This window comes from Pezoporus flaviventris, unplaced genomic scaffold (genome assembly GCF_033815535.1).
Source record: "Pezoporus flaviventris isolate CSIRO_AGI_PZ_B2104156 unplaced genomic scaffold, CSIRO_AGI_Pfla_v1 ptg000002l, whole genome shotgun sequence".
Lineage (NCBI taxonomy): Eukaryota > Metazoa > Chordata > Aves > Psittaciformes > Psittacidae > Pezoporus > Pezoporus flaviventris.
The window spans coordinates 51,181,458-51,203,196 of NW_026892550.1; the positions used below are offsets into that span (position 1 = coordinate 51,181,458).

The 21,739-nt window shown below is 37.5% G+C and overlaps 2 protein-coding genes across 2 annotated transcripts in view; one reads left to right on the forward strand and one right to left on the reverse strand.

Annotated features, from left to right (window-relative positions):
• Positions 1 to 15,187, reverse strand: part of TBCK (TBC1 domain containing kinase) — a 93,220-nt gene extending 78,033 nt beyond the window's left edge. The window contains exons 1-2 of the mRNA XM_061478275.1: positions 14,868 to 15,187; positions 12,886 to 12,958 (exon numbers count right to left, since the gene is read on the reverse strand). Of these exons, the coding sequence (XP_061334259.1) occupies positions 12,886 to 12,958; positions 14,868 to 15,060 (266 nt within the window). The 5' untranslated portion in view covers positions 15,061 to 15,187. The remainder of the gene's footprint in view (positions 1 to 12,885; positions 12,959 to 14,867) is intronic.
• A 5,246-nt stretch (positions 15,188 to 20,433) lies between these two features.
• The window catches only part of AIMP1 (aminoacyl tRNA synthetase complex interacting multifunctional protein 1), a 35,405-nt gene continuing 34,099 nt past the window's right edge, over positions 20,434 to 21,739 (forward strand). Inside the window, exon 1 of the mRNA XM_061478082.1 lies at positions 20,434 to 20,488. Within this exon, the coding sequence (XP_061334066.1) occupies positions 20,487 to 20,488 (2 nt within the window). The 5' untranslated portion in view covers positions 20,434 to 20,486. The remainder of the gene's footprint in view (positions 20,489 to 21,739) is intronic.

The window sequence follows — 21,739 nt, forward strand, 5'->3', positions numbered from 1 at the left end:
ATGATGTATGGTCACGCAGTAGGCAAAATCTAATTCCTAAACTTTCTCCATGTTAAAGATGCACCTGAAAAATAATTGCTGCTTGCATGCTGAAAAGCCAACTGGCAATGATAGATCAATGCCTGACTCAGACCCTACGCTTTTGAAGACACTTATCTGATGTTTTGAATTATTACTGACATAAAATGATGACTTCAACTGGACTAAATATACAGAACACCATCCTCCCACATTTTCGTTTTTTTCCCTCAAGGACGTATTAATGATTTAAGAGGAAATTATGCTTTAAAAAAGCTTACATTACATTATGTATTGCTTAAGAAATTATGCTTTAAAAAAAGCTTACATCACATTATGTATTGCTTATTACCTATCTATTACATAGTGTAATGTAAGCTTTTTTGGTTAAGAAAAAAAAAAGTCTAATTTTTAAATATAAATGTTGACCTAACATCAATTACGGCAACACTATGTTGACCTCAAGTCTGTTTAAAGTATTCTCTCAAGAAGACCAGGATAATTTTTTACAGTCATCACAATCATTCACTATAAAGGTTTAAAAAAATATGATTTCCACTCTCCCTGTTTATAGTCAATTGATATCTTTAATGATTGCTGAATCCACAGCAAGAAACAAAAACAGTGTTTAATGACCATGCATTAAATTTTAATTGAACCAGAGTTGTCAGAAACTCAGTCTGGTCAGTAACTAACCAAAACTGCCCATCCTGTGTTGTTAGCATACCCAAACAATATCCAAAAGTTACTCAAAGCTTTCAATACTACACTTAAAATAGACATTACCATGTGCTTGCTCAGCAGCGATTCTGTAAAGCCAGCAAGTCTCAGTACTATTTTGCATTACTCACTCAAAATTACTGCTTCAAAGGTTTGCTGACAGGATACTGCTAATTAATTTCATCACTGCTTTTCTGCCTCCTCCCATTAAGAAAAGAGGTAATACTGCACAGAGTTCGCTAGCATGGTCTTTGCCAGGAAAAAAGGGAAGTGGGGTGGATAGGAGGATATTACCAGAACTGCCTTTCTGTGCTACAGTTAACTTAGTGCAGCTTCTTTTTACATGCCAAGGCCAGAAGGAAAATATTTTCTTAATCAAAGGCATAGCCATGTACATATGAAAGAACAGTATCAGTGGGCCACCTTAGACTGCACGTTTGAAGAACTGTCTCAAAACAAATGTTCATATGTTTAAGGTATGTTATTGTGAGATACTAAAATAGCCTCTTTTCACCCTGAACTCCTATACCCTGCAGGCCTACCTCCAGAGCATTCTTCTCCTGCCACCACTGTCTTTATCCAGGCAGAACTCAAACCTTATAAACTGGAATCTGTAACCTTATATCCACTTCTTAAAGATAACTCTGCTTTTAGTATCACTAAGGATTCTCTGCTACAAAGATCAGTCTCACAGCAATATTTCTTCAGAAACAAACACCAAGGCAGCAAAATTTTGAAGTTTTCATTTTGATGGGGAGTGGGTCATAATCTGCATTTGCTCTTAGAAGCAAATCTGCAACCATGTCACTATGAAACTAAAAGTCCTGTCATACTTTCAACTGTGAGCAATGGGATTATTTTGAGATCACTAGTAAGAGGAAGCTTTCCAAGAAGTTTTTGCTTAGAGTGACGTTATTCATAAGACAAAAAAGTTAAGATACTTTATTTGGAAACTATACTTTTGGTTGAGTCTTTCAGAAGGGGCTTTCACTCCTATATTACATAGTTCTTGGTCTGTAGCAAATCTATACATTGAAATAAAAGTGGGGGATACCCATAGAATTACAAGTTTGCTTTAAGCATTCTTTATTAAAAAAAAAGAAGTCAATCCATTTTCTTTCCTTATGCCAATTTGTTTGCACGTCAGCTTCTCTGCGTATATAAACAAGCCTATGCACACATAGTGAACTGTAACAGTGGTTTTACGGAGCTAAAAACTTTCTCCATAAAGAAAAGCAAACCCAATGTTTTATTACTTTTGTTATAGCCACACTAGCAAAACAGCTGAACGTGGCTTGTACAAATTGTTTATCATTTTTGATAAAATTATGAGAGCAGAAGAAAAATGAGATTTCAGAAAGCACTAGAAAATAAAATCAAGATAAAGTTGTTTGTTCAGGATTTGATGGAAATTTTGTACAGAAAGGAAATGACTAGCCATAACGGAAGTACAGGAAAAAAACATGTCTCCAATGCTCAACCAGTTTTTCATCACCATATTAAGTCTGCAGATCTCTGAAGATCAAAGTGTCTGAAGAGTTAAAATAAAACCCAAACAAATAAATAAAAACCCCAACAACCTAATGCCTAGATTTCCTTTAGTGAGATTTAAACCTGGATGACTTCTAGAGACTACAAAATATTATTAATAGCAGACAAGAAAGGGTTCACATGTCTGCCTTTATATTTTATCATAAACTTGCACAAACTTCAGCTATGTCTGGAAGTCAAGCATAAATTAATCACAGAGCAAGCAGGTACAGCACAATCAAGTGTCTTCCTTATCTTTGAACCTCTCCCAGCTTGGACAGATGTGCCACTCTTCACTATGCTGGAAGAAAACAAAATAGACGAGCTCCTGGAAATACAGCTTTCATATTCAGGCACCCAAAGCAAGAGGCTACCAACCATTAAAATATTGCCTGAATTTAAAGATTGTATATTATGGTTAAGAAAGAGATAGTAGCAATGGGATTCTAAACATCATGTCTTCTGCAAAAATCCAACTTTTTTTGCCCTTGTTTTTGGGCTTAAAAAAAAAAAAAGTCCCAAATCACTCAAATGCACAAAAAGTTAACAGAATTCTCAAAACACTCAGACCATAAAAAAATAGAGAGCTTCTCTTCTTCAAAGACCTAACAGTCAAAAAACTGAGCTCCCTTTAAGAGTTTAGCTTCTCTACACACAAGAGTCAGCCTGCACACATAATTTAGTGCAAGCAGCAGCCAAGGAATAATCTTCTGACGAGATTAAAGATGACCTTGTAACTACTGCATGAGATTCATTAGGTGGGGAAAAGGAAAAAAGGTAGACATTATCACTGAAATGCACTGAAATACATTGAAAGTAGGCATTATCATTCTGTTTAAAGAAACCAAACAGAAAAAGTTTTTCTATGGTAGCAAAGGGTCAAGAAAATAACACATGAACAAACATTTGGAATTTTAAGAACTTGCATGAGGGCTATAAATGTTATACCATCTCACTATAGTGGCACAGAACACAAAAGTGAGCAACCTCACAGGTACTACATTGAAAACTTAAGAATACATAGAGATTACTGAGGACATACGGGGAAAAATAATTACCTTTTCCCCCAAGAAGTGCACACAAACAAACACAAAGTTGTACAAGAACCAACAGTTCTCATCTATCTTCAGCATCTTACCTGTAATTTTACTAATATAAAGTAAAGCCAGAACTATGTCCCACAACTTCTAGCTTCTCTTGTTTCACTCTGTACCAAAACATGGTAAGTATTCCATCCTTGAAAATTAATCATATCTGTGAAGAACTCTGAGCAACTAAGAAGAAAGGAGAAGCTTGGCTCTATTTACAAGTTACTTTGCTAATCAGCAAATGGGATACATAAACAGGCATACATAAAAGCTTTTCTGCAGTTTATGCAAAACTGAGCTTTATTAAGTTAAACAAATGAGAACAGCAACCTTCAGTTTTGTGTTTGCAGCAAAGAGCTCAAGGCAACCTAAGGAGTTCAAACATTAAGACTTGAGTTTGGATCAGAGCACACTTTTGAAGCATACCCTCCTACCATGCTTGATTCTGAGAGTGGTTTCAGAGCACAAACTGGATTCCTTCTAGATTAACCAGACGGTAGGATCCAGAACCTGCCTACTGCTCTGCCAATGGATATTTGGTCTTGAGCAGACTGAAGGGAAATACATGGAATCAGCACCCCTAAAAGTGTATAGCATGGAATAAGCACCCCTAAAATATGTATTTGCTGTACACATCTGTTCCTATTAGATCACATTACTTTGTAATAAAGAGATAGCCTGAGAAAAGTCTCTTTCTCAGCACAGGTCATCCAAGGCTTTTTTAACCTCATCTGTGGTTAAAAATATGCTCTTGGGTGCCACAAAGACACACTAGCACTGTGGGCAAAGGGGAGTACAGCCAGACTACATACAAGTCATCCCCATGACTGAGATAGCTGCCAATCTAGCTCAGAAAGACAGCATTTCCTTTATGAACTCCTACCCACAGCACCAGCAGGGCACAAGCAGGGGCGGAAATCTCAGCTGCAGCTGTCCACAGCTTCTTCCACTGCAGCCAGGGAGCATACATGGTTAGCTTCTCAGAGTGGAGGGCTCTTGCCCTACTGCAACTGAGAGCCAGGAATTGAGCAGACACTTTAAGGTCATAGGGGTGCTTTCTCCCATTGAAGGTTACAACAGTCAACTGTAACTGCATATTTGACTTTATTTTTAATGAAGACATATATCTTATGGCATGAGAATAGTTTTGCTTAACATTAGCCAGTCTTTTTCCTTCCCACTGCAACAGAAGTGATGGGTCCCTAACTTCACTATACAAGGAGATGGATACTCTCATTCTTTCTGTGGTGCCCCAGGTGGACTAGAAAAATCTCATTAACAATCTATCAATGAAAACTTTTAAAAGAAAAGCTGAAGTGTAGTTATTAATGCAGTTAACATTACTGCAGCTGTGTGGCAGTATGAACTGAACTGACAGCTCTAGAAATCGTGACTAGCTAACAATAAATAATGCTGTCCTTGCAGCAAGACAGGATTGATTTTTTGTTACTAATTTCTGCAGTTCTGTGAAGCGCTGCCAGTTTAAAAAAAAAAGGGAAAAAAGGAGCAGGGCAGGCCTGTTGGCTACTTCACAACAGAGTAGCTGCAGAGCTAACACACTAGAAGATAATTAACTTTTAAAAAAATTTAAAAAGGAAAGTAATTTCAAAGACACAAATATAACCACTAACTCCAGTAAGTACAGATATGAGTAGGAATGATAACAAAGCATGTTTTCTCTTTTCTGAGTTACAGGGTAGCAGGAAAAGCAGCTAGAACTTTTTGTAACTGCACTAAAGCAATCTTTTTACAAATTTCTCAGCCTTTGAGAAAGAATGCAGGCAACTCTGCATGAGAGGATTAAGCATTAGCAACAAGCCACATTACTAATTGAAGTCCTGCCCCCCTGTCCCCATTTTATAAAGACACAAGAGAATTTTTAAAGCTATGAACAAAATGCAACAATGCACAGCTCTTCTCCTAAAGCCAGGCATTTCCTGCAGATCAGTAGACTTTGCAACGGTGTTCTTTTAATAAACAACTTGGCTATACCACAATTAAAGAAACTCCCAAACCTCTAAATATGTAATATTAAAAGCTGTACTTTGGACAGTTTAGTGTTTAGCTCAAAAAATCTGGACTCCTGTATCAATGGTACAGATGCTACTCAAAAGTGAAACAGAATGGAAAGTTCCAAGAACAGTCTCAAATGCAGGTGATCAAAGGGACTTTGTAACTAGGCCAATAAGCAATAGTGCTTAGGAATTTCATCACTAGCAACTAATATTCCAAGAGGCATTAGAAGTGCATCACTTTGATCTATATCCCAATACGTGTCATCACAACAGGCAGGAAACACCTACCTAGAGAGGTAACAATAAACTTAAGTGTAGCCAAAAGGAGATGCCTGTAACTATAACTTAGAAATTGACACATAATTAATATTAAATCTCCTTGAAAGCGATATGAAAAATGTGATCACCAAAGAGGCAAGTAGAGATAGATACAGCTGCATGTAGGAGAAATCTATCACCAAAAGTTGCCAGACAAAAGCACAAGAGAAGCACAGCAAACTGTAAATATGCAAGACATACTCCCAAATACCTAAGAAGGATACCTGTCAAAACATAAAACAAAACAAGCAGTACTGGGAGTACAGGAGACCACCACTAGTGGGGGCTGGAGCATGGTGATAAAAAACACTGGGCTTTAAGTAACACTAGAAGAAATACTGGTTCATACTGGTTCTTACTTCACTCACAGAGCTCTCAAGCATGATGACCTTGAATTCCAAGAACCACCAAGGGCCATCACTACCACTGTTAACTGTACAGCATCAGTTCTGTGGTATTGTATGCTCACATCTAATTTACAGTATGTGTTAAAGACTAACAATTTGGGGTACACAGTGATGATTAATAACATGCATAAGTTAACCTCTAGCGAGATGTGTGCTGTGAATGAATGAAATTAACAGTTTTAAACTTTGCAACTAGCCTGATCTGCCAGCCTTCTAACCTTCTAAACACTCCTATCACAGCACTCTCCAATTCCATGGCATCTATCCACCTATAAACACACATGCAAGTGCATATATTCAGTCCCAACACAAGTTTCTTCTGTCTGCACATGTATCTGTGCATCTGAAGGTCCTGTTGGTTTAGGAGCCGAGCAATTCAGTCAACTTAGTGCTGTGCCCATGGTATGGTGCCCAAAACAATTGCAGGGTGGGAAAAAATGGCTATGTTTCCCATAACATTATATTCTGTGAATCTATTATTTTAAGTCTGGCACAACACTGATGTAGGGACAATATGGAACTAACACAGCTTCTAGGCAGGAAAGCAGCTAGCTTGGGTCTGGGTCTATTTGCGCTATAGAAAGGAACTTGAAAGAGAGAGCATCCATGCACAAAAGAAATGATCTCAAACCACAATGACGTTAGAAACGTTTGCAAGCATATCAATGTATAAGCCAGCTGCCTCATCACTAATTGGTGACAAATGCTCTCCTGAAAACATTACTCAGTGGTCCCAAATGCAACAACTTGCACTTTTAAATTATAATCCCTTTCTAGAAGCACATACTATATAGCAAGTTTAATGAGTGTTAGCTCTTCCTTTTTTTCCTTCATAGAAGGAGGATGAAGTGTCAAACACTGTATTAAGTTAGAATAGCCCTATACTAATCACACCTTGCTCTCACAAGTTTACAGGCAATTTTCATTCTAAACACAGCTATAATAAATCAAGGTTAATATTAGTAATGTGCCTCAAATCCAGAAAGATTTGCACAGAAAGAATTTGACATTTGTTTTTTTCAGCCATTAGCTCATTTGTAGTAGTTTGCCCGTTAATGCAGAATGGAATCTTAACACTGATCCTTTAACAGTTCCTTGTAGAAATGTCTCCGCAGGATGAAGCCACCCTCCCACTGAGGATGGCATTTGATCTGTTTGGAAGAAACTCATCATCCTCTTTCACTAGATACTGAAGACTCAAAACTCTCTGCTACTTTTGTTCTCAATTAACTCAGCATAACTCATATTTAGCTCAAGATCTTTAATACTGCTTTTAGCATGGAAATCCGTATGAAGTATCTACAAGAAACTACAGAAGCAGCATAGTAGAGCAAAATGTTGAAATATTACTACACACTTTTTCCACATCTACAGATTTTATATTGCATGCAGCCATCATACCTACTTTTTAATAGCAAGAAATAGACTATCATATCCTCAAAGAGTAGGATTCCTCTGTTTTCTTTTTTTCCTGGAAGAGAGTAAACTAAGAAATAAGCGTGTACCCACTGCTATGTTTCACATATAAGAGAGACACAGGCATGTGTTCTGGGATGTCATGTGCTGCCACCAACACTGCAGCTAACTACACAAAGAATTTGGTTTCATACCTGAAAAAGGTCCCTCAGCCATCAAGATCAACAATGTTCACCTCAACTAGCTCTTGAAAGTTACACCCCTTTTCTATTTCAAACGATTATTTTGTTTCTGTGAGGGGAAAGGCAGTCACAGGAGACAATTTATGCTAAAAGGAACACTATGAAAAGACTTGCAGTCAGACTAAAGATTACTTACAGGAATAAAAATACTCCTATATGAAGAAAAGCATCATTGGACAATATATAAACAAGTCTGGACAAATGGCTAATCTTCCGTCATAGCTTTGGAAGTAAAGCATTGGCAAGAAACTAAAGGAAAACTCTTCAAACACTAAATGCCCAAACTAGAGACTCTCACACATACTTAGAAAAAAAAAAAAAGTTTGTTTATTAATGCTACTTCATTTTACTACATCATTTATCCTTGATAAATGCAGCCTCATTATGACATATGGTTTTCTCATGTGAAATTCCAACGCAGACTTGATTCAAAGCAGAATACGCTCAGCCCTTGAAGTTCTGCTCATACACAGCTCTTTAAGTCAAATCATGTAAAACCTTCAGCCTTTTGATGACTTGCACCTGTCTTACAATATCTTTTAAGAATCCCTGGCTACCCAGAAATTGCTTCTCCCCCATCTAAAAATCTCTTCTGCAACATAGTTTTACTTCAAGTTTGCCAAAAACACACCAACAGGAAGTATGGCATAAAGAAATCTAATCCAATCACTGAGCAGACAACTGTGTAATGCAGTCGAATAAAATGTACTCATCCAAATCAGTCAGATCATGTTTTCTCCAAACTAGTAAACAGCTGCAGACACAGTCTGTTTCCTATCAAACGTTCCGTGTATAACAAAACTATACCTTGTATCTCTGACGGTTCACTAGTAATTTTTCAAAACCATGACTTTCAAAGCATACGACAACTATGTTTTACTGAAGAACTCAGACTGCTCAAGCCACAAGTTGAAGACCCATCCAGAAACTCTAGTGTAGATGCCAAACGTCTGCTGAATGTCAGTATTTGCCAGCATTTTTATTATTATGAATACAAGTGCAGATCAACTTCTTCAAAGCAGAAACACACTTCAAGCGTGACAGAGAAGGAAAAGCTCTCAACTCCTTCTATCACAGCACAAGAGCAGAGAAAATAACTCCTTTACCGCTGTCTGGAAATGGTATCCCAAAGGAGTAGTCTTAGATGTGTTTAAAAGGTGGAGAAGCTTAAAATATAAAGACACATCTTACATTCAGGTCTGCGGCATCAACAGTACTAAAATAACTAGCAACTTCGAAAAGCTCGTAAAATTTTGACTGCCACAAGCATGAAAACTACCCTTAGTGAGGTTGCTGAAGTACAAAACTCCTTCTCATAACTTTTTGTGACTTATTTTCAATTCATTCACAAGAAAATATCCTTGCATGCATAAGGCAATACAGAAGAAGCCAGCTGGACCAAGACATGTTTTCAAATCTCTGAACAGCATCAAACTATTTTGAGCTTAAATCGGATATTTACTGTTTTTTGCTTGACTACCTAAATGAATTCCTAGCCCTTTAAAATTTAACTGACTCCTAAACATGCCGATTTTACACTAATGTGACTGTTATAAACTAAAATTAAGTGCATACTTTCTCTAACCCAGAGTAACAACAGACAGAATAATAAATTGGGAATTAAACAGGAAACAATGACCCAGACACTAATCTCTCACACAGAGGACAATGGAGACTGGTCTAGTAAAAAATGGGACATCAGTGACTGAAGTTTTATCCTACCCTATCCTATCCTAAAACTCTTCTCCATGGTTGTAGCCTGAGTTCCCTGTGGCACAGAACTCCAAAAGAGTTTCCCTGCTGTTATTGTGATGCCCTGTGGAAGCACAGTAAAAGAGATTTGGAGTTAATGTCACTTTTAGAAGCATTAACTGCAGTTATGATGTCCATATGGCATAAAACACAGAAAACACTCAAGAACCGAGGGTTCCTTCTCTGCATCTGGTTACCTATGGTAAGAATTGCAAAGAGCCCACGCATTTCATCCATTTGAGAGTTCTTGAAATTTACCTGATAAAGAGTTCTAACTGCAGCACATACTGCTTCAAGGATCCCAAATATGCATTGCTTAAAAGAGAAAATAATCTGCCCATAAATTACCAAACACTTTCATTACCCTTTGAAAGTGAAGTGGAACATGTTAACTTTGAGGACAATGACACACTGTCTTTGTAATTACTGGAGACTGCTGTCACAGTATTGTTAGGTAATGAATGAATTCTTGAATATCGTAAATAATCATAAATCCAAGTTCTAGAAAAATTTTGGTGGTATGCTTAGTAAAATTATTTGCTGTGCTGTGACACAACAGATAAGGTAAATGGTTAGAGCTCTGATTTCCAGTATTCAGCCCCTATGGGCAACTGATTCATTAGAATTAGAAAACTTGGTGAGACTCAGGTTAATAGAACAAGTAACTTCCTTGGATTTCTTTTTTCTAAATATAATTCATATATTAAGGAATGTGTGCTATGCTTGATGCATGACTTCAGGAAAGATTAACTGCAAATAACTAGCAAACAGATGTATGGCCTGTTTTCCAGTACGTATGGAAAGACAGACAGTCCATAATGTAATGTCTTGAATTTCAGCACTAATATAATAGAAGGTTTCCTGCTGACTTTACATCAGCTTGTGGTACAGGTGCAAAGGACTTAGGTTACTGGCAAGCATAAGGAAAATTAATCTAGAAACCAGAAGAGCAGCTTCTCACATTCCAGAAACAGTTTATAAAATTAATTGCAATAGCATACACATCAACTCCTGATGTGTAACCAGCTATGCTATCATTGACCAATACAATCAGAATACATGGAAAAAGGCAAATATTTCCCTCCAAAGGTAATTGATACAGACAGATCATATAACCAGTACTGGGAATTGGCACATCCAAGTTATTTCTGGAAATTAATGGGTCTCACATAAGAACAAAAATGCCTGTTTTTATAAAAAAAAAAAAAGAGGAAAAACATCAGTCTTGCAAGAAGCTTCATCTGAAATGAAAATAATTTATCTTTTAGCTACTACTGCAAAAGCTGTAATTTACAGTAGATGAATGACTAATGTCTCTTAAAGCTATGAATATTCATACAGGCTATATTTTAGCCCTATGCTTTAGGTGTTACAGCTTCCTGAAGAAATCACAATTGGCTCATTAAAAAGAAAAATCAGATACCAGAACAACTTATTTTAGTAAAAACTTTCACAAGCCAAGAGGAAAAAATAAAGCCGAGCTTTAGGCATCTACTGTCAACAAAGCCACAGCCCAAATAGCTGAGGAAACTGTCACAAACTAAGTAACTTCTTTTAGCACCTAAAAAACCCCAAAACCGCATACCCTAGCAAATTAGCTAGAAAGGTTTCAAAAATCTTTCTGGATGACACAAAACACATCCTAGTACAGAGGGAAATAATGGATATGCATATAACCACAACTGTTATTTGAGAAAATTTTGTTTATAGAATTACAGATAATTTTTTTTTCCCCCTCGGAAAGGTTATCTTGCCCCTTAAAATACTAAAGCTGCAGGACTAAATCACAACAGACGTTGTCAAGAGTATCTACATAAGTATACTATATCAAGCAATTCAAAGCAAATTAAAACAGCTCCATGCATGCTTTCTCAAAACAGTCAAGAGGCAGCAGGCAGCCTGGGTTGCTTCTCATCTGACACCAGGATGCACATGTTCAAAGAACAGTGTGAGAACTGAGTGAAAAAGGAAAGCAAAGAGCTTACGAGGCTTTAACTATTTCTGGAACTTTCTATAACAGTAACCTCATGCAAAACTGTGTGAAGGGCTGTAATCTATACCACACATGAAAAGCCCTTTGCACCTGAATACCCTTCTACCTTAAGGAAAAATGGAAGCCGTATTTGCCTAACATTCCTCTTCAACACATACCATCATACAAGCTTAAGTTCACAAAAAGCTAACAAGCAGGTATGGGCCATTTCACATTTAGATTTACCTCTGCAAGACAACACTGTTAGCATCCTATTGAGGAGTTGCAAGGCTCAAAAGGCTACAGATCCAGTATTACTCCTTTTATACAAATCGAACTTGGGATGAGTCACATGAAATATATCTGTATAGTTCCTGATCAAAATCAGCCCACCTGAGATGCCCAATGTTAACTGGGAAGACCCTGGGAAGACACATAAAAACCCGCTATTTTACTGAGTAATCATCATCTCAATGCCTTCATGAACATCACGAGAGATGAAATCTAATGTTTGCTATAAACTTTTCAGAAACTAGAATGAAGAGACTTAGGATTTCTCTAAATGTGCTTTGTATTTATATATTTGTGTCCTCTGGAAATAACCAGTTAGCCTATGATGTCTGATGTCTTGCTATTCCAAACTGAAATCATATTACTCTTCTTCCACTCTTTTCATTTTCTGCATTACATAATCTTTAGGACAAGATGCCACTTCTTTGCTCCTAAGATGCTAGTGACAGACTTAAAACTGCAGTTAACACTTTTAGCAACAAGTCTAATGGGAATTTTGTTTGTTTGAGTCTTTAAAGATACAGCTCAACAGTTCCATACATCCCAGTATGAAAGCAAATATTCTTGACATCCGGCCTTTGGACCTTGTTTTGACCAAAGCCTTGCTGAACTGACTGTATTGACTCAAATGTAAATCACTGACTAGCACCCTGGCATATGTATCTGACAGCCTGTCCACTTTCTAGTTAATAAATAAAATACATTTTTGCGTATGAAAAACACACACAAATTCTGTGCGTTCTAGTGAAAAGTTGTATTTCAGCATCTGGCAGGCATACAGTCTTCAAATTAATTCTTAGGAAGGTATTTATCCAGTCATAGGTCTGATTTTATTTTAAAGAAAACCCAAAACTTGTATTACAAGACAGACAGCATGAGTTACAAAAGTTTCAGTTTTAAGCAAGTTCCCCATAATCCTTCTGGCTTTTAGAATCGTATGGAAATAAGTACTCTCTCTTACAGGCATGTGTTTTGTCTGAAAAACAATGTCTGTAGGTTAAACATTAACAGAGTAAAATTTATATAAACCAGTAAAAGTTAGACAAAAGTCTGGGATTTTGCCATAGATGACGTGAAATTATGGTGAATGGATCTGAGTTTAGATTGATACCTTACCTGACTGGCTTTCCTTCTCGTAGCAAATCTTCCAGACTCTCTTCACAGTGCTCAGCAGCCACCACCAGTCTCTCTAATTGAAAAAAGTATAAGAGGAGTAGAATCCAAAGAAGACAGTGGGAGTACAGACTTCTCAGTCTACCTATTTGGCAGATATAAAATGTTTCATATATTGCATGGAAAATTACACATAATTAAATGTCGAAGACGTACAACTTCTGGATATCACCACCATTTTCATTCATGGGATACAGAAGATTATCTTTCCTCCTTCCTCATGCAAAGCACTGTCAATCCATCTATCCAGTAACCCCCTAACAAATGCTGAATCCCCCAACCAATGTCAATCAAATCTGACTTAAGATTTGAGGTCTCGAAGAAGATAAACATCTACATATTTGCAGGAACCTGTGAATGGGTTGTTGAGAGATAGACTCAAAGTAACATTAGCTTTGAGAAAAGGGGCTTGGAGTGAGCACAGGAGTTTTAGTCCTGATGAACCAACTAGCACATTACTAGCTCTAGTATCTTTTACCCAACAAATAGTGATAGGACTGGCAGGGATCCCACATGTTCCATAGATTGATGGGCTGTCTCTGAATACTGACATTTACAAGAGAAATAACAATAAATTACTATGCATAGGGTTGACGAAAACTTTGTCAGTGTCAGAATGATGAAATTTGCACAAAATCTGCCACATTATTTGAAAGTGATTAACTGCTGCTTAACCACTGGAAAGAAAATGGTCTCCTGACTTCAGGGTTAGACATTTTATTTGCCATCCTTCAAGTTACTTCAATTATGAGAAGATCGTTTCTCCTTCATATTTATACACACTCAAACTTTCATGTCATTGGCTCTTCACTGCCAAAAAGGCTGTGTTTTCCCATTTAACTGTATCTTTTACTTATAAAATGTTAGCTAATGTTTCTTAACCTTTCATCCCAAAGAATGTTGTAAGAAAATCCCAGTTCCTGTTTCAAAAGGTACTAGAAAAAACAAGATGAAAATGAATAAACTTTCTAGATCTCCTGATGGCAGAAAATGAAAAATATGCAAGTTTGAGAGCAAATAAAAACACAAAGAACCCCCACCCCCCAGAATACTTCCATGTTTGGAGTCAGCAATATCCTAAAGATTTGAAACATCCTCTCATACTACATCCTAAAAGGGAAAAAATTACTTTCTCTACTTTATGAGACCTTGTAGCTAATCAAATACATACAATCCAGTTTCATGTGGGAACATTGCGATTTAAAAGTTAAAGATGGCAACCACTTAAATTGTCACAGGTGTTCCAGCCTTTTTGTGACAACTGCTGTATTCCTGCTGAGCTTGCAACAGAATAAAATCATCTGGAGTAGAAAAAAAACCCCAAACAACTAAAGCCTATTTGAGTTAACTATAAGTGTGATAACAGTTACTAAGGAAAAAAAAAAACAAAAACGTACAGAATTAAGTAATTGCTAGGGGGAGAGATCTTAAAGAGCTAGAACAGAAAATAAATAAATAACGGAAGCTTGCAGCCAAGACACAAAATAACTGCAACAGCAAGATCAGCTGCAATGTACAAGAAAAGTAACTATGACATGAAAATGTTCACAATATTAGAACATGGGTGTAGGAGGTCAGTGTCAAAAATACATGTATTTCAACGTCCTACACAAAAAACATGGCACAGCAGCTGAATATAAGAATTTTAGTGAGGTATAAAAAGAAGAAAGTTCTTGGCTTTTATCACTTAGCATATCATAGAACAAAAGAGGACGGACAATTAATCCCTGCTTTGATTCTGTATAGAAGAAACAAAAGCACCAGTACCACCAGTCACAGCAAAGGTATACAGTCATTTTGAGGCTAAAAGCCAGCCACTTTCTGGTGCTATAAAGGCAATATACTGCTAGGTCACCTTTAGATATGCTATCACAAAAACATCACTGTAACCATACATAAAATTTCCTTACTAAACCAATACTCACCATGTTTGCCTCTGGTAATGTCAACATACTGGCAAAGTCTGGGATGGGTGATTGTTTTAAGGATTTGAAATCTCCCCAAAATTTTGATGGAGTTAGGTGTCAGAGGAAGGCCATTACTTCCACAAACATCATGTGGCAGAGCAGAGGCAAAAAAGGTGGAGGCACCCATCTCAGTGTCTTTTAAAGGAAACATCTTTTTCGCACAGTCTTAAGCCCTTCGGAGCAATTTGCGTTCCTTAAAAAGAGAACAGAGAGTAAAGATTTATCTGCAAAATAGATAGACTCTTGTGACTGAGCTTACTAGCTGCTTACTAAATAACACAATTTAAAAGGCTTGGGGAAATGAGACTTTTTGCATAATAAAAACAGCAATAACAATACAATGCTGCTGCATCATAAGCACTACATTTGAAGATCAAGAAACAGTGATAGTTTTAAGAACAGATCTAAGAACCAAATAAAACTATTTTAAAAGCAGATAAAAGTTTTCATACAGTCTTCAGGTGACTACTGTAATACAATAGGCTATTGATTAAAAAGCAGTAAAGACATGAAACAAACTCTTTTAAAATACCTTGTTTGCAGCAGAAAATTCCCAATAAAAAACCTAAGTTTTTTCTGTTACTCTTGAATGACCCCATGACAAGTTGCACACAGATGCCCAGATACGAAACATATTTACCAAGTTTATGAAAATGTAAATTATGGAATGTACCCTCTGCTTTAACTATTACAGTCCAATTTAAAATACAAAGCAAATATAAGACTCTCATCTGTATTTTTCCCTCCGAATACAAACATGAGATATACCCATTTAAATGCTAATATACATTATCACTTTAAATATAAATGCACAGTATTAAGCAATCAAACTTAAAGGAAGAAAATCTGAAACAGCATTGAGCATTGGAGTTTTCTAGTAGTATTTTTTGTATTAAAGGTCTCATTTGTAAAGATACAATGCTTTCATATCTCATGAATATTTAATATCTTCTGGAAAGGATTTATTTTAGGATGCCAACAATGCAATTTTGAGTTAGAATGTTCCATTGGAAAGACGTATATTGGACTGAATGCAAGCACAAAGACTTACTGGCATGCAGCAAGTTCCAACTGGAAAACTTTAACTATTTGTATTAAGACTCATATTCTTATAAAAACATCATGTCTGCCAAATGAACTACCTGGCTTCAGAAAGAAAATATATATTAATCAGGAAAAAAAAAAATCTTGATTTAAAGAATGAATTATAATCTTGCTTGGCACAACAGTTCTCAAATAATTGCTCTAAAATAAAAGAATGTTAATGTGATCACAGTTGAGGAGAGGAAGAGTAAAATTATGCCAAACAGTGAGATGCATTATGTCTCTGAAAAGTAAAATATGTAGGGTGCAATATTTACTCAGAGAAGAAATGTTTTCATTTTTACTACAGAAAAATAATCTTCTAGATAATACTTCTCTAATACACTGCATCCGCATTCAGTGGACATTTAGAAAGGAATTTTTATTCAAAATGTTAAGTATCAAGTCAATAACTATTCTATTAAACTTTTCTTGTACTGTTGAGCACTTGGCCTACAATAATGAATTAGACCACCTGCAATGCCTTCAACTAGACAACCACAGATTTATCATTTACTTCCTTTGGTTAGGAAGCACACAGACAAAAAGGAAGACATGATATAAGCAAACAATATATCCTGTCAGCCACCTAAAGGAACCAATAAAGAATTTTAATATATATGCATTAAAACAAGTTCTCTTAGTATAGTGTTCATTTTGTGCAATCTGCTAAAGCAATGAAAAAAAACCCTCTCTGATGATGGAGAACAGCTAGTTCTGTCAATACCCACCTTCACAACTTAACTCTGATCTCTGTCCTTAACTCTCAACTTCTACAAATCCCAGGGGCTGACTTCAAAAATAAACCAAGTAATAAAAAAAAAACCCACCAAACTTAATCCCTCCAACACCTTTAAAAAGGGACATATATTACAGCTAAAGTGAAAGGCGTTGTTTTAATGAAATTATTTCAGTCTAGTCATTTATCCAGTACCTTACTGACATTTCTAAGTTCAAACAGAAGTGTTACACGTATTTTAAAATTTCATCTGAAAAAAAGCTCATCTAACTATTTTTAAATCGTTTTTTTTTCTTTTTTTTTCCTTTTTTTAATCCACATCAAAGTCTGGCACAACTATAAACAGACAGAATGCTGCACATTCTCCTCATGTTCAAGGCATGCAATTTCACACCTTAAAGTCACCTTTTCTATACACAAAAGATACATATTGCATTAATTTTATGATTTGGAGGAATGAATTATGGCCTGTAGAACTTCCTTATTACTTTGGAATAAAAAGAGGAAGAGAAACGTTTGTTATTTTAAACTGACACCAGAAACAGATAAGGTAAATTCAATTTTGGGACTGAATACTGAAAATTCAATTCTGATAATCTGGAACAGTGAGGATGGAAGAGCAAACAAAAACTCGTCTTATTACTGTCAACTAAAATTACTGAGCTGTTGTTTCCAAAGTACCATTTATTCCATATATGTCTATCACATCTGCAAAATAGGTCTGACAAAGATCAGAAGTCCAGAAGTGGCCTGTTTTGCATCCAACCTCTCAATGATCTTCTCTAGCCCACTGCCTCCATCCAAATCTCCCTTAGCAACCTTTACAGTACACAAAGCCACTAACCAACATTCTCAACAAAATCCACTGTAAGCAGAAGAACTTTACAAATTCCTAGTTAACATTCAGATTAGCTCTACTTCAGCAATCTCCTATTTGATAGCTTTTCCATGCCCAGCACTGAAAAACAAAATACAAAAACCTGTCATCTACAGAGCAATTTATTTGCTTCTCTGAATACCTACTCCTCTCAAAGAACAAATATTTTTTCTTCAGAATTCAGCATTTTATAGCCATCATTTACAACTTTTTCACTGCCCTGCGTTAAGGCAGTAGTCACTGGGCACTAAGAACTTTGCCATTAAAAAAAACCAAAACATAAATTTGGCTCTCAGAAGCAAACATTGCACAGGCCAACCTGTATGAATCCATTCTGTGAAACACATCTGTGGTTTATAAAGGATCCACATGCAGAAATAAAGACAACTAGCCATGTGCTAATACCTGATAGCCATTTTAAATGGCTAGTTATTTAAATGCCTCCTGAGTATCCAGGTGTAAATATCCCTTGCCTAATGAAGGCAATTTTTCAGAATTAAAGCATAATTATAATCAGTACTGCTATTGAATTATTTTTAAAGCAATTAAGAACAATTTCAGGAGAGCAGGTGGCCTGAACATCCTATGCTTACCCTGGTTTTCATTAAATCACAGTATTTTCAACAAAGTGAGCTATTTTATATGAAGAAATTCTTTCACAAAATATCTTTTCTTCTTCTTCTTCAAATATTCCTGTTGCAGCAGGAATACTAATTTGACAAAGTAACTGAAATAAAAGGTGCAATTTTAGCTACAGTGTTGCTACTTCAGAAAAACACAAAACTGTGTGATTTGCCTCTCACTGTGCAGCATCACAACTATTCATAAAGTTTATTAAAATGCAGAAAAGAAATTGAAAAGATGAATTCAGATTCCTATGGAATGGAGCATAGAAAGTAAGTATTTGTTAGGACAACCACAAACAGTGAGTTGGGACATACTCACTTCATAATAAAAAGTATTAATTTATCAGCTTAATTTTTGCAGGGGGTGACGGAACTCTGGGTTAAATTTAGTTTACCTCACAAATCTTTTTTTTCATCTGCAGTATAAACACCTACTACAAACACCATAAGGTGGCATAACAATCTAAATGTAATCAGAATTGTGTTTAATCAAATGTTTTGTCCTGTGGTAAAACATCAAATTTTCTTTTACAAAATTTTCTAATTTTTCTAACATTCATTGAAGTAAGAGGTACTCTACCTATAAAAAAAGAATAACTAGGGAGTCATGGGCAGGTAATTACAGGCTATATGCACGTCAGGCATACTTTAAAAACAAGTAAACAAATTGTTGTTTTGTCCAAACTAATACATTCAGTGCAGGAAAGAAACACTTCAGATCACAGTTATACAAATTTTGTAATAGATAAATAACCATGCCAGAATTTTCATTATAATGCTATTACTTGAGATCAACAGAAAATGAAAACCAGATTTTGAAAAGGTTCCAATGTCATTATTTTGTCTTCAATACACAAATTTCAAAAGAAAAAAACACAAAACCCATAGAAGTATCATAGTGGCTTTGGCATATGTGGCTAACAAATATTTGAGGCGTTATTTCATGAAAATACTAAATGGTAATTCCTTTCCCTACTGTTGTGGGGATAATAAAGCAGCACTTAAGTGAAATGTAAGACAACAGCAAAGATTAAAAAACACTCTATCTCACTAGTATTTGGAGAATTTTGTGACAAGTACATTAAAGCATCCTTATCCCATACAGGTGCTTGCATAAGTAGAGTTCCTGGTGTTGTTTGCAGCATTTACAACATTACTGCATAGAATAAAGAGCTGCTGCTCTGAAAGCCAGGCCTAAGGGTTAGCGAAACTTACAGACATCTCAAGTTTTGTATCTGCAGCTAGGACGTTTAGCTAGTGGGGAAAAATAAGAACACTTGGATAGCATGAAGAAATTATAGGCTAATGTGGATAGATTCTAATAGTCTAATTGACTCTCTGTTTTATAAACCTGTTCTTTTAGCTGTTTATCAGTGTCTTGGTTACTGCCAGCCTGCCTGTTCCGCTACATCGGCGTCGTTATACACATAAAGGTGTTATGTTAGCACTTGATACTGCACACATTATCCACGGCTGCTCAGGAATTCAGTGGAAGTCAGATTTAACCAGGTTGCTGAAGGACTGCTGAAAGTGCCGGTAACCCCGAGCCGCTCCAGTAACCCCCAACGCCCTATGGAAACGCGAGCAGAGCCCCCCGCGCCCTCAGGCGCTACACCCACGTCACTTCGCAGCTCGAAAAGGCGCGACCCGGCGGGGCCGCCTTTCCCTCCGGCCCAGCACACCTCACGGCGCTGCAAGGCAGCGCTCGCCCCGCGCCCCCGCCCCACACACCACTCCCTCGGCGCCTCTGTCTCCCAGCGACCACGGGCGAGGGCTGCCGCCCTAAGCACAGCCAGGTAGGAGAAAGGAAGGAGAGAGGAGAAGAGGGAAAGGGAGGAGGGCCGGGACCTGGACAAGGAGGTTCCTCCCCGAGCGCCGCCGCTCCTGCCGCGCGCCCCTCCCCTGAGCGCGGCAGCACCGCCCTCTCTGCTCCGTGGCGTCACTCCTCGCAGACAGAGCCAGAAGGACCCCGGCATAAGAGTGTCTTCTGGGGTGCCTGACCTTTCTCCTTTTCGGGCCTTTTAAAAAAGAAGAGTTTAATAGTTCCCCTAACGCCACTTGTGTGTGTGCTCTATCGGTACTCTGACAACGACATGTTGAGCATCTTGGCCGTAAAAGCAATGCTTGCTGCTGGTACTGAAGCTTTCCTAGGCGCTTTCTTTATAAGCTTCAGGCGCTCACGCTGGCAGTCTAGGGAAAGGGGGTCCTTTTTTATCCTCAGCGGGCGGAGGTGTGTGGCGGCGGCTCGGTTCATGTGAGTGCGTCCCGGTGGGGCCCGACACGGCGGGGCGGTGGCTGTGCCCCCTCAGCCTGCTCCTAGAGCGCCTGTGGGTGACTTGGTTCTGATGCCCCTCGCTGCTGGGGGCTTGTGTCGTGGTGGTCTGCCCTGGGGCCCTCCCTCGGGTCGGGCCGAGCTCTCTGAGGAGCCGGACAGGGCTCTGTTTGCTTCGGAGACAACTGAGGGCGGGATGTCCCTGCGGGCTGTGTGCTGCGGCGGTGGTTGAGGGAGGCTGCTGCTATCCCTCTGAGGGCAATTCTGCAGCGGGGAAGTGGGCTGAGGGGTTTTAAAATAGAGGAAACCGTGTTTGTTGTTGTTTAATTTGTATATGGGATTTAATCACGGGGCGTAGTGTGCATTGTAGCTGTAGGGTGGCACTACAGATACAGATACCACATTTTGCGGGGAAGAAGCATACACTTGAAGTGGTTCTTCTGAAATTAGTTGAGTTCCTTTATTTAGCCCATCGACTGGAAGCGGCATAGTGTGGTGGGCGTTGAAGAAAATGCTGTAATAGCCTGGGAAGTATGTGTGTACGGACTTGAGCTTTGCATAGGGCAGGCTGTTACTTACTGAAAAACAGCTGCTTTTTCTGTTTTGGTAAATGGTATATGTGTTTGTTATGCTTTTGCATAGACTTCAGTGAGTGAAAACCAGTTTTAGCTAAGTATTTGCTCATTTCTCAGTAGAGATACTTGCAAGATTTAATATGCAGGACATTCTGTACAGGGATGCATGGATTGGATAATCCTTGTTAGATTATGTTACAAGTCCAGAGCTAAGCAGCATATGGCAATGTAACTGAAGTACTATATATCTTAATAAGCGGTTTTGTGTTGGGTTTAGCAGCTAGCAAAATGAAGAAAATACTGCTACAAAATATCCATGCATTTCCTGATCTTTCTGTTTCTTTAACTCAGATTTTTATTTTATTATTTTTTTAATACAGTTATTACTTTTCACGGGTAGTTTTGCAATTCGGGATGCTTACGTGAAATTTGTAGTAAGGTGAGGCAATGGTCATTAAATATAGCATCCCATTTTAGTATGTCGTTATTGTTCTCTTACGACATTATTCTCAAGTTATGTTTAAATAATAATATGTTATTTGGCAGACCTCTGCAAAAGTAAACCTAACATCTGTAAAAATAAAACTGAAGTCCTGAAACAGAATTTTTAATACTGAATATTATTGAAAGAGATAAGACTTTAGAAATAATTAAAAGG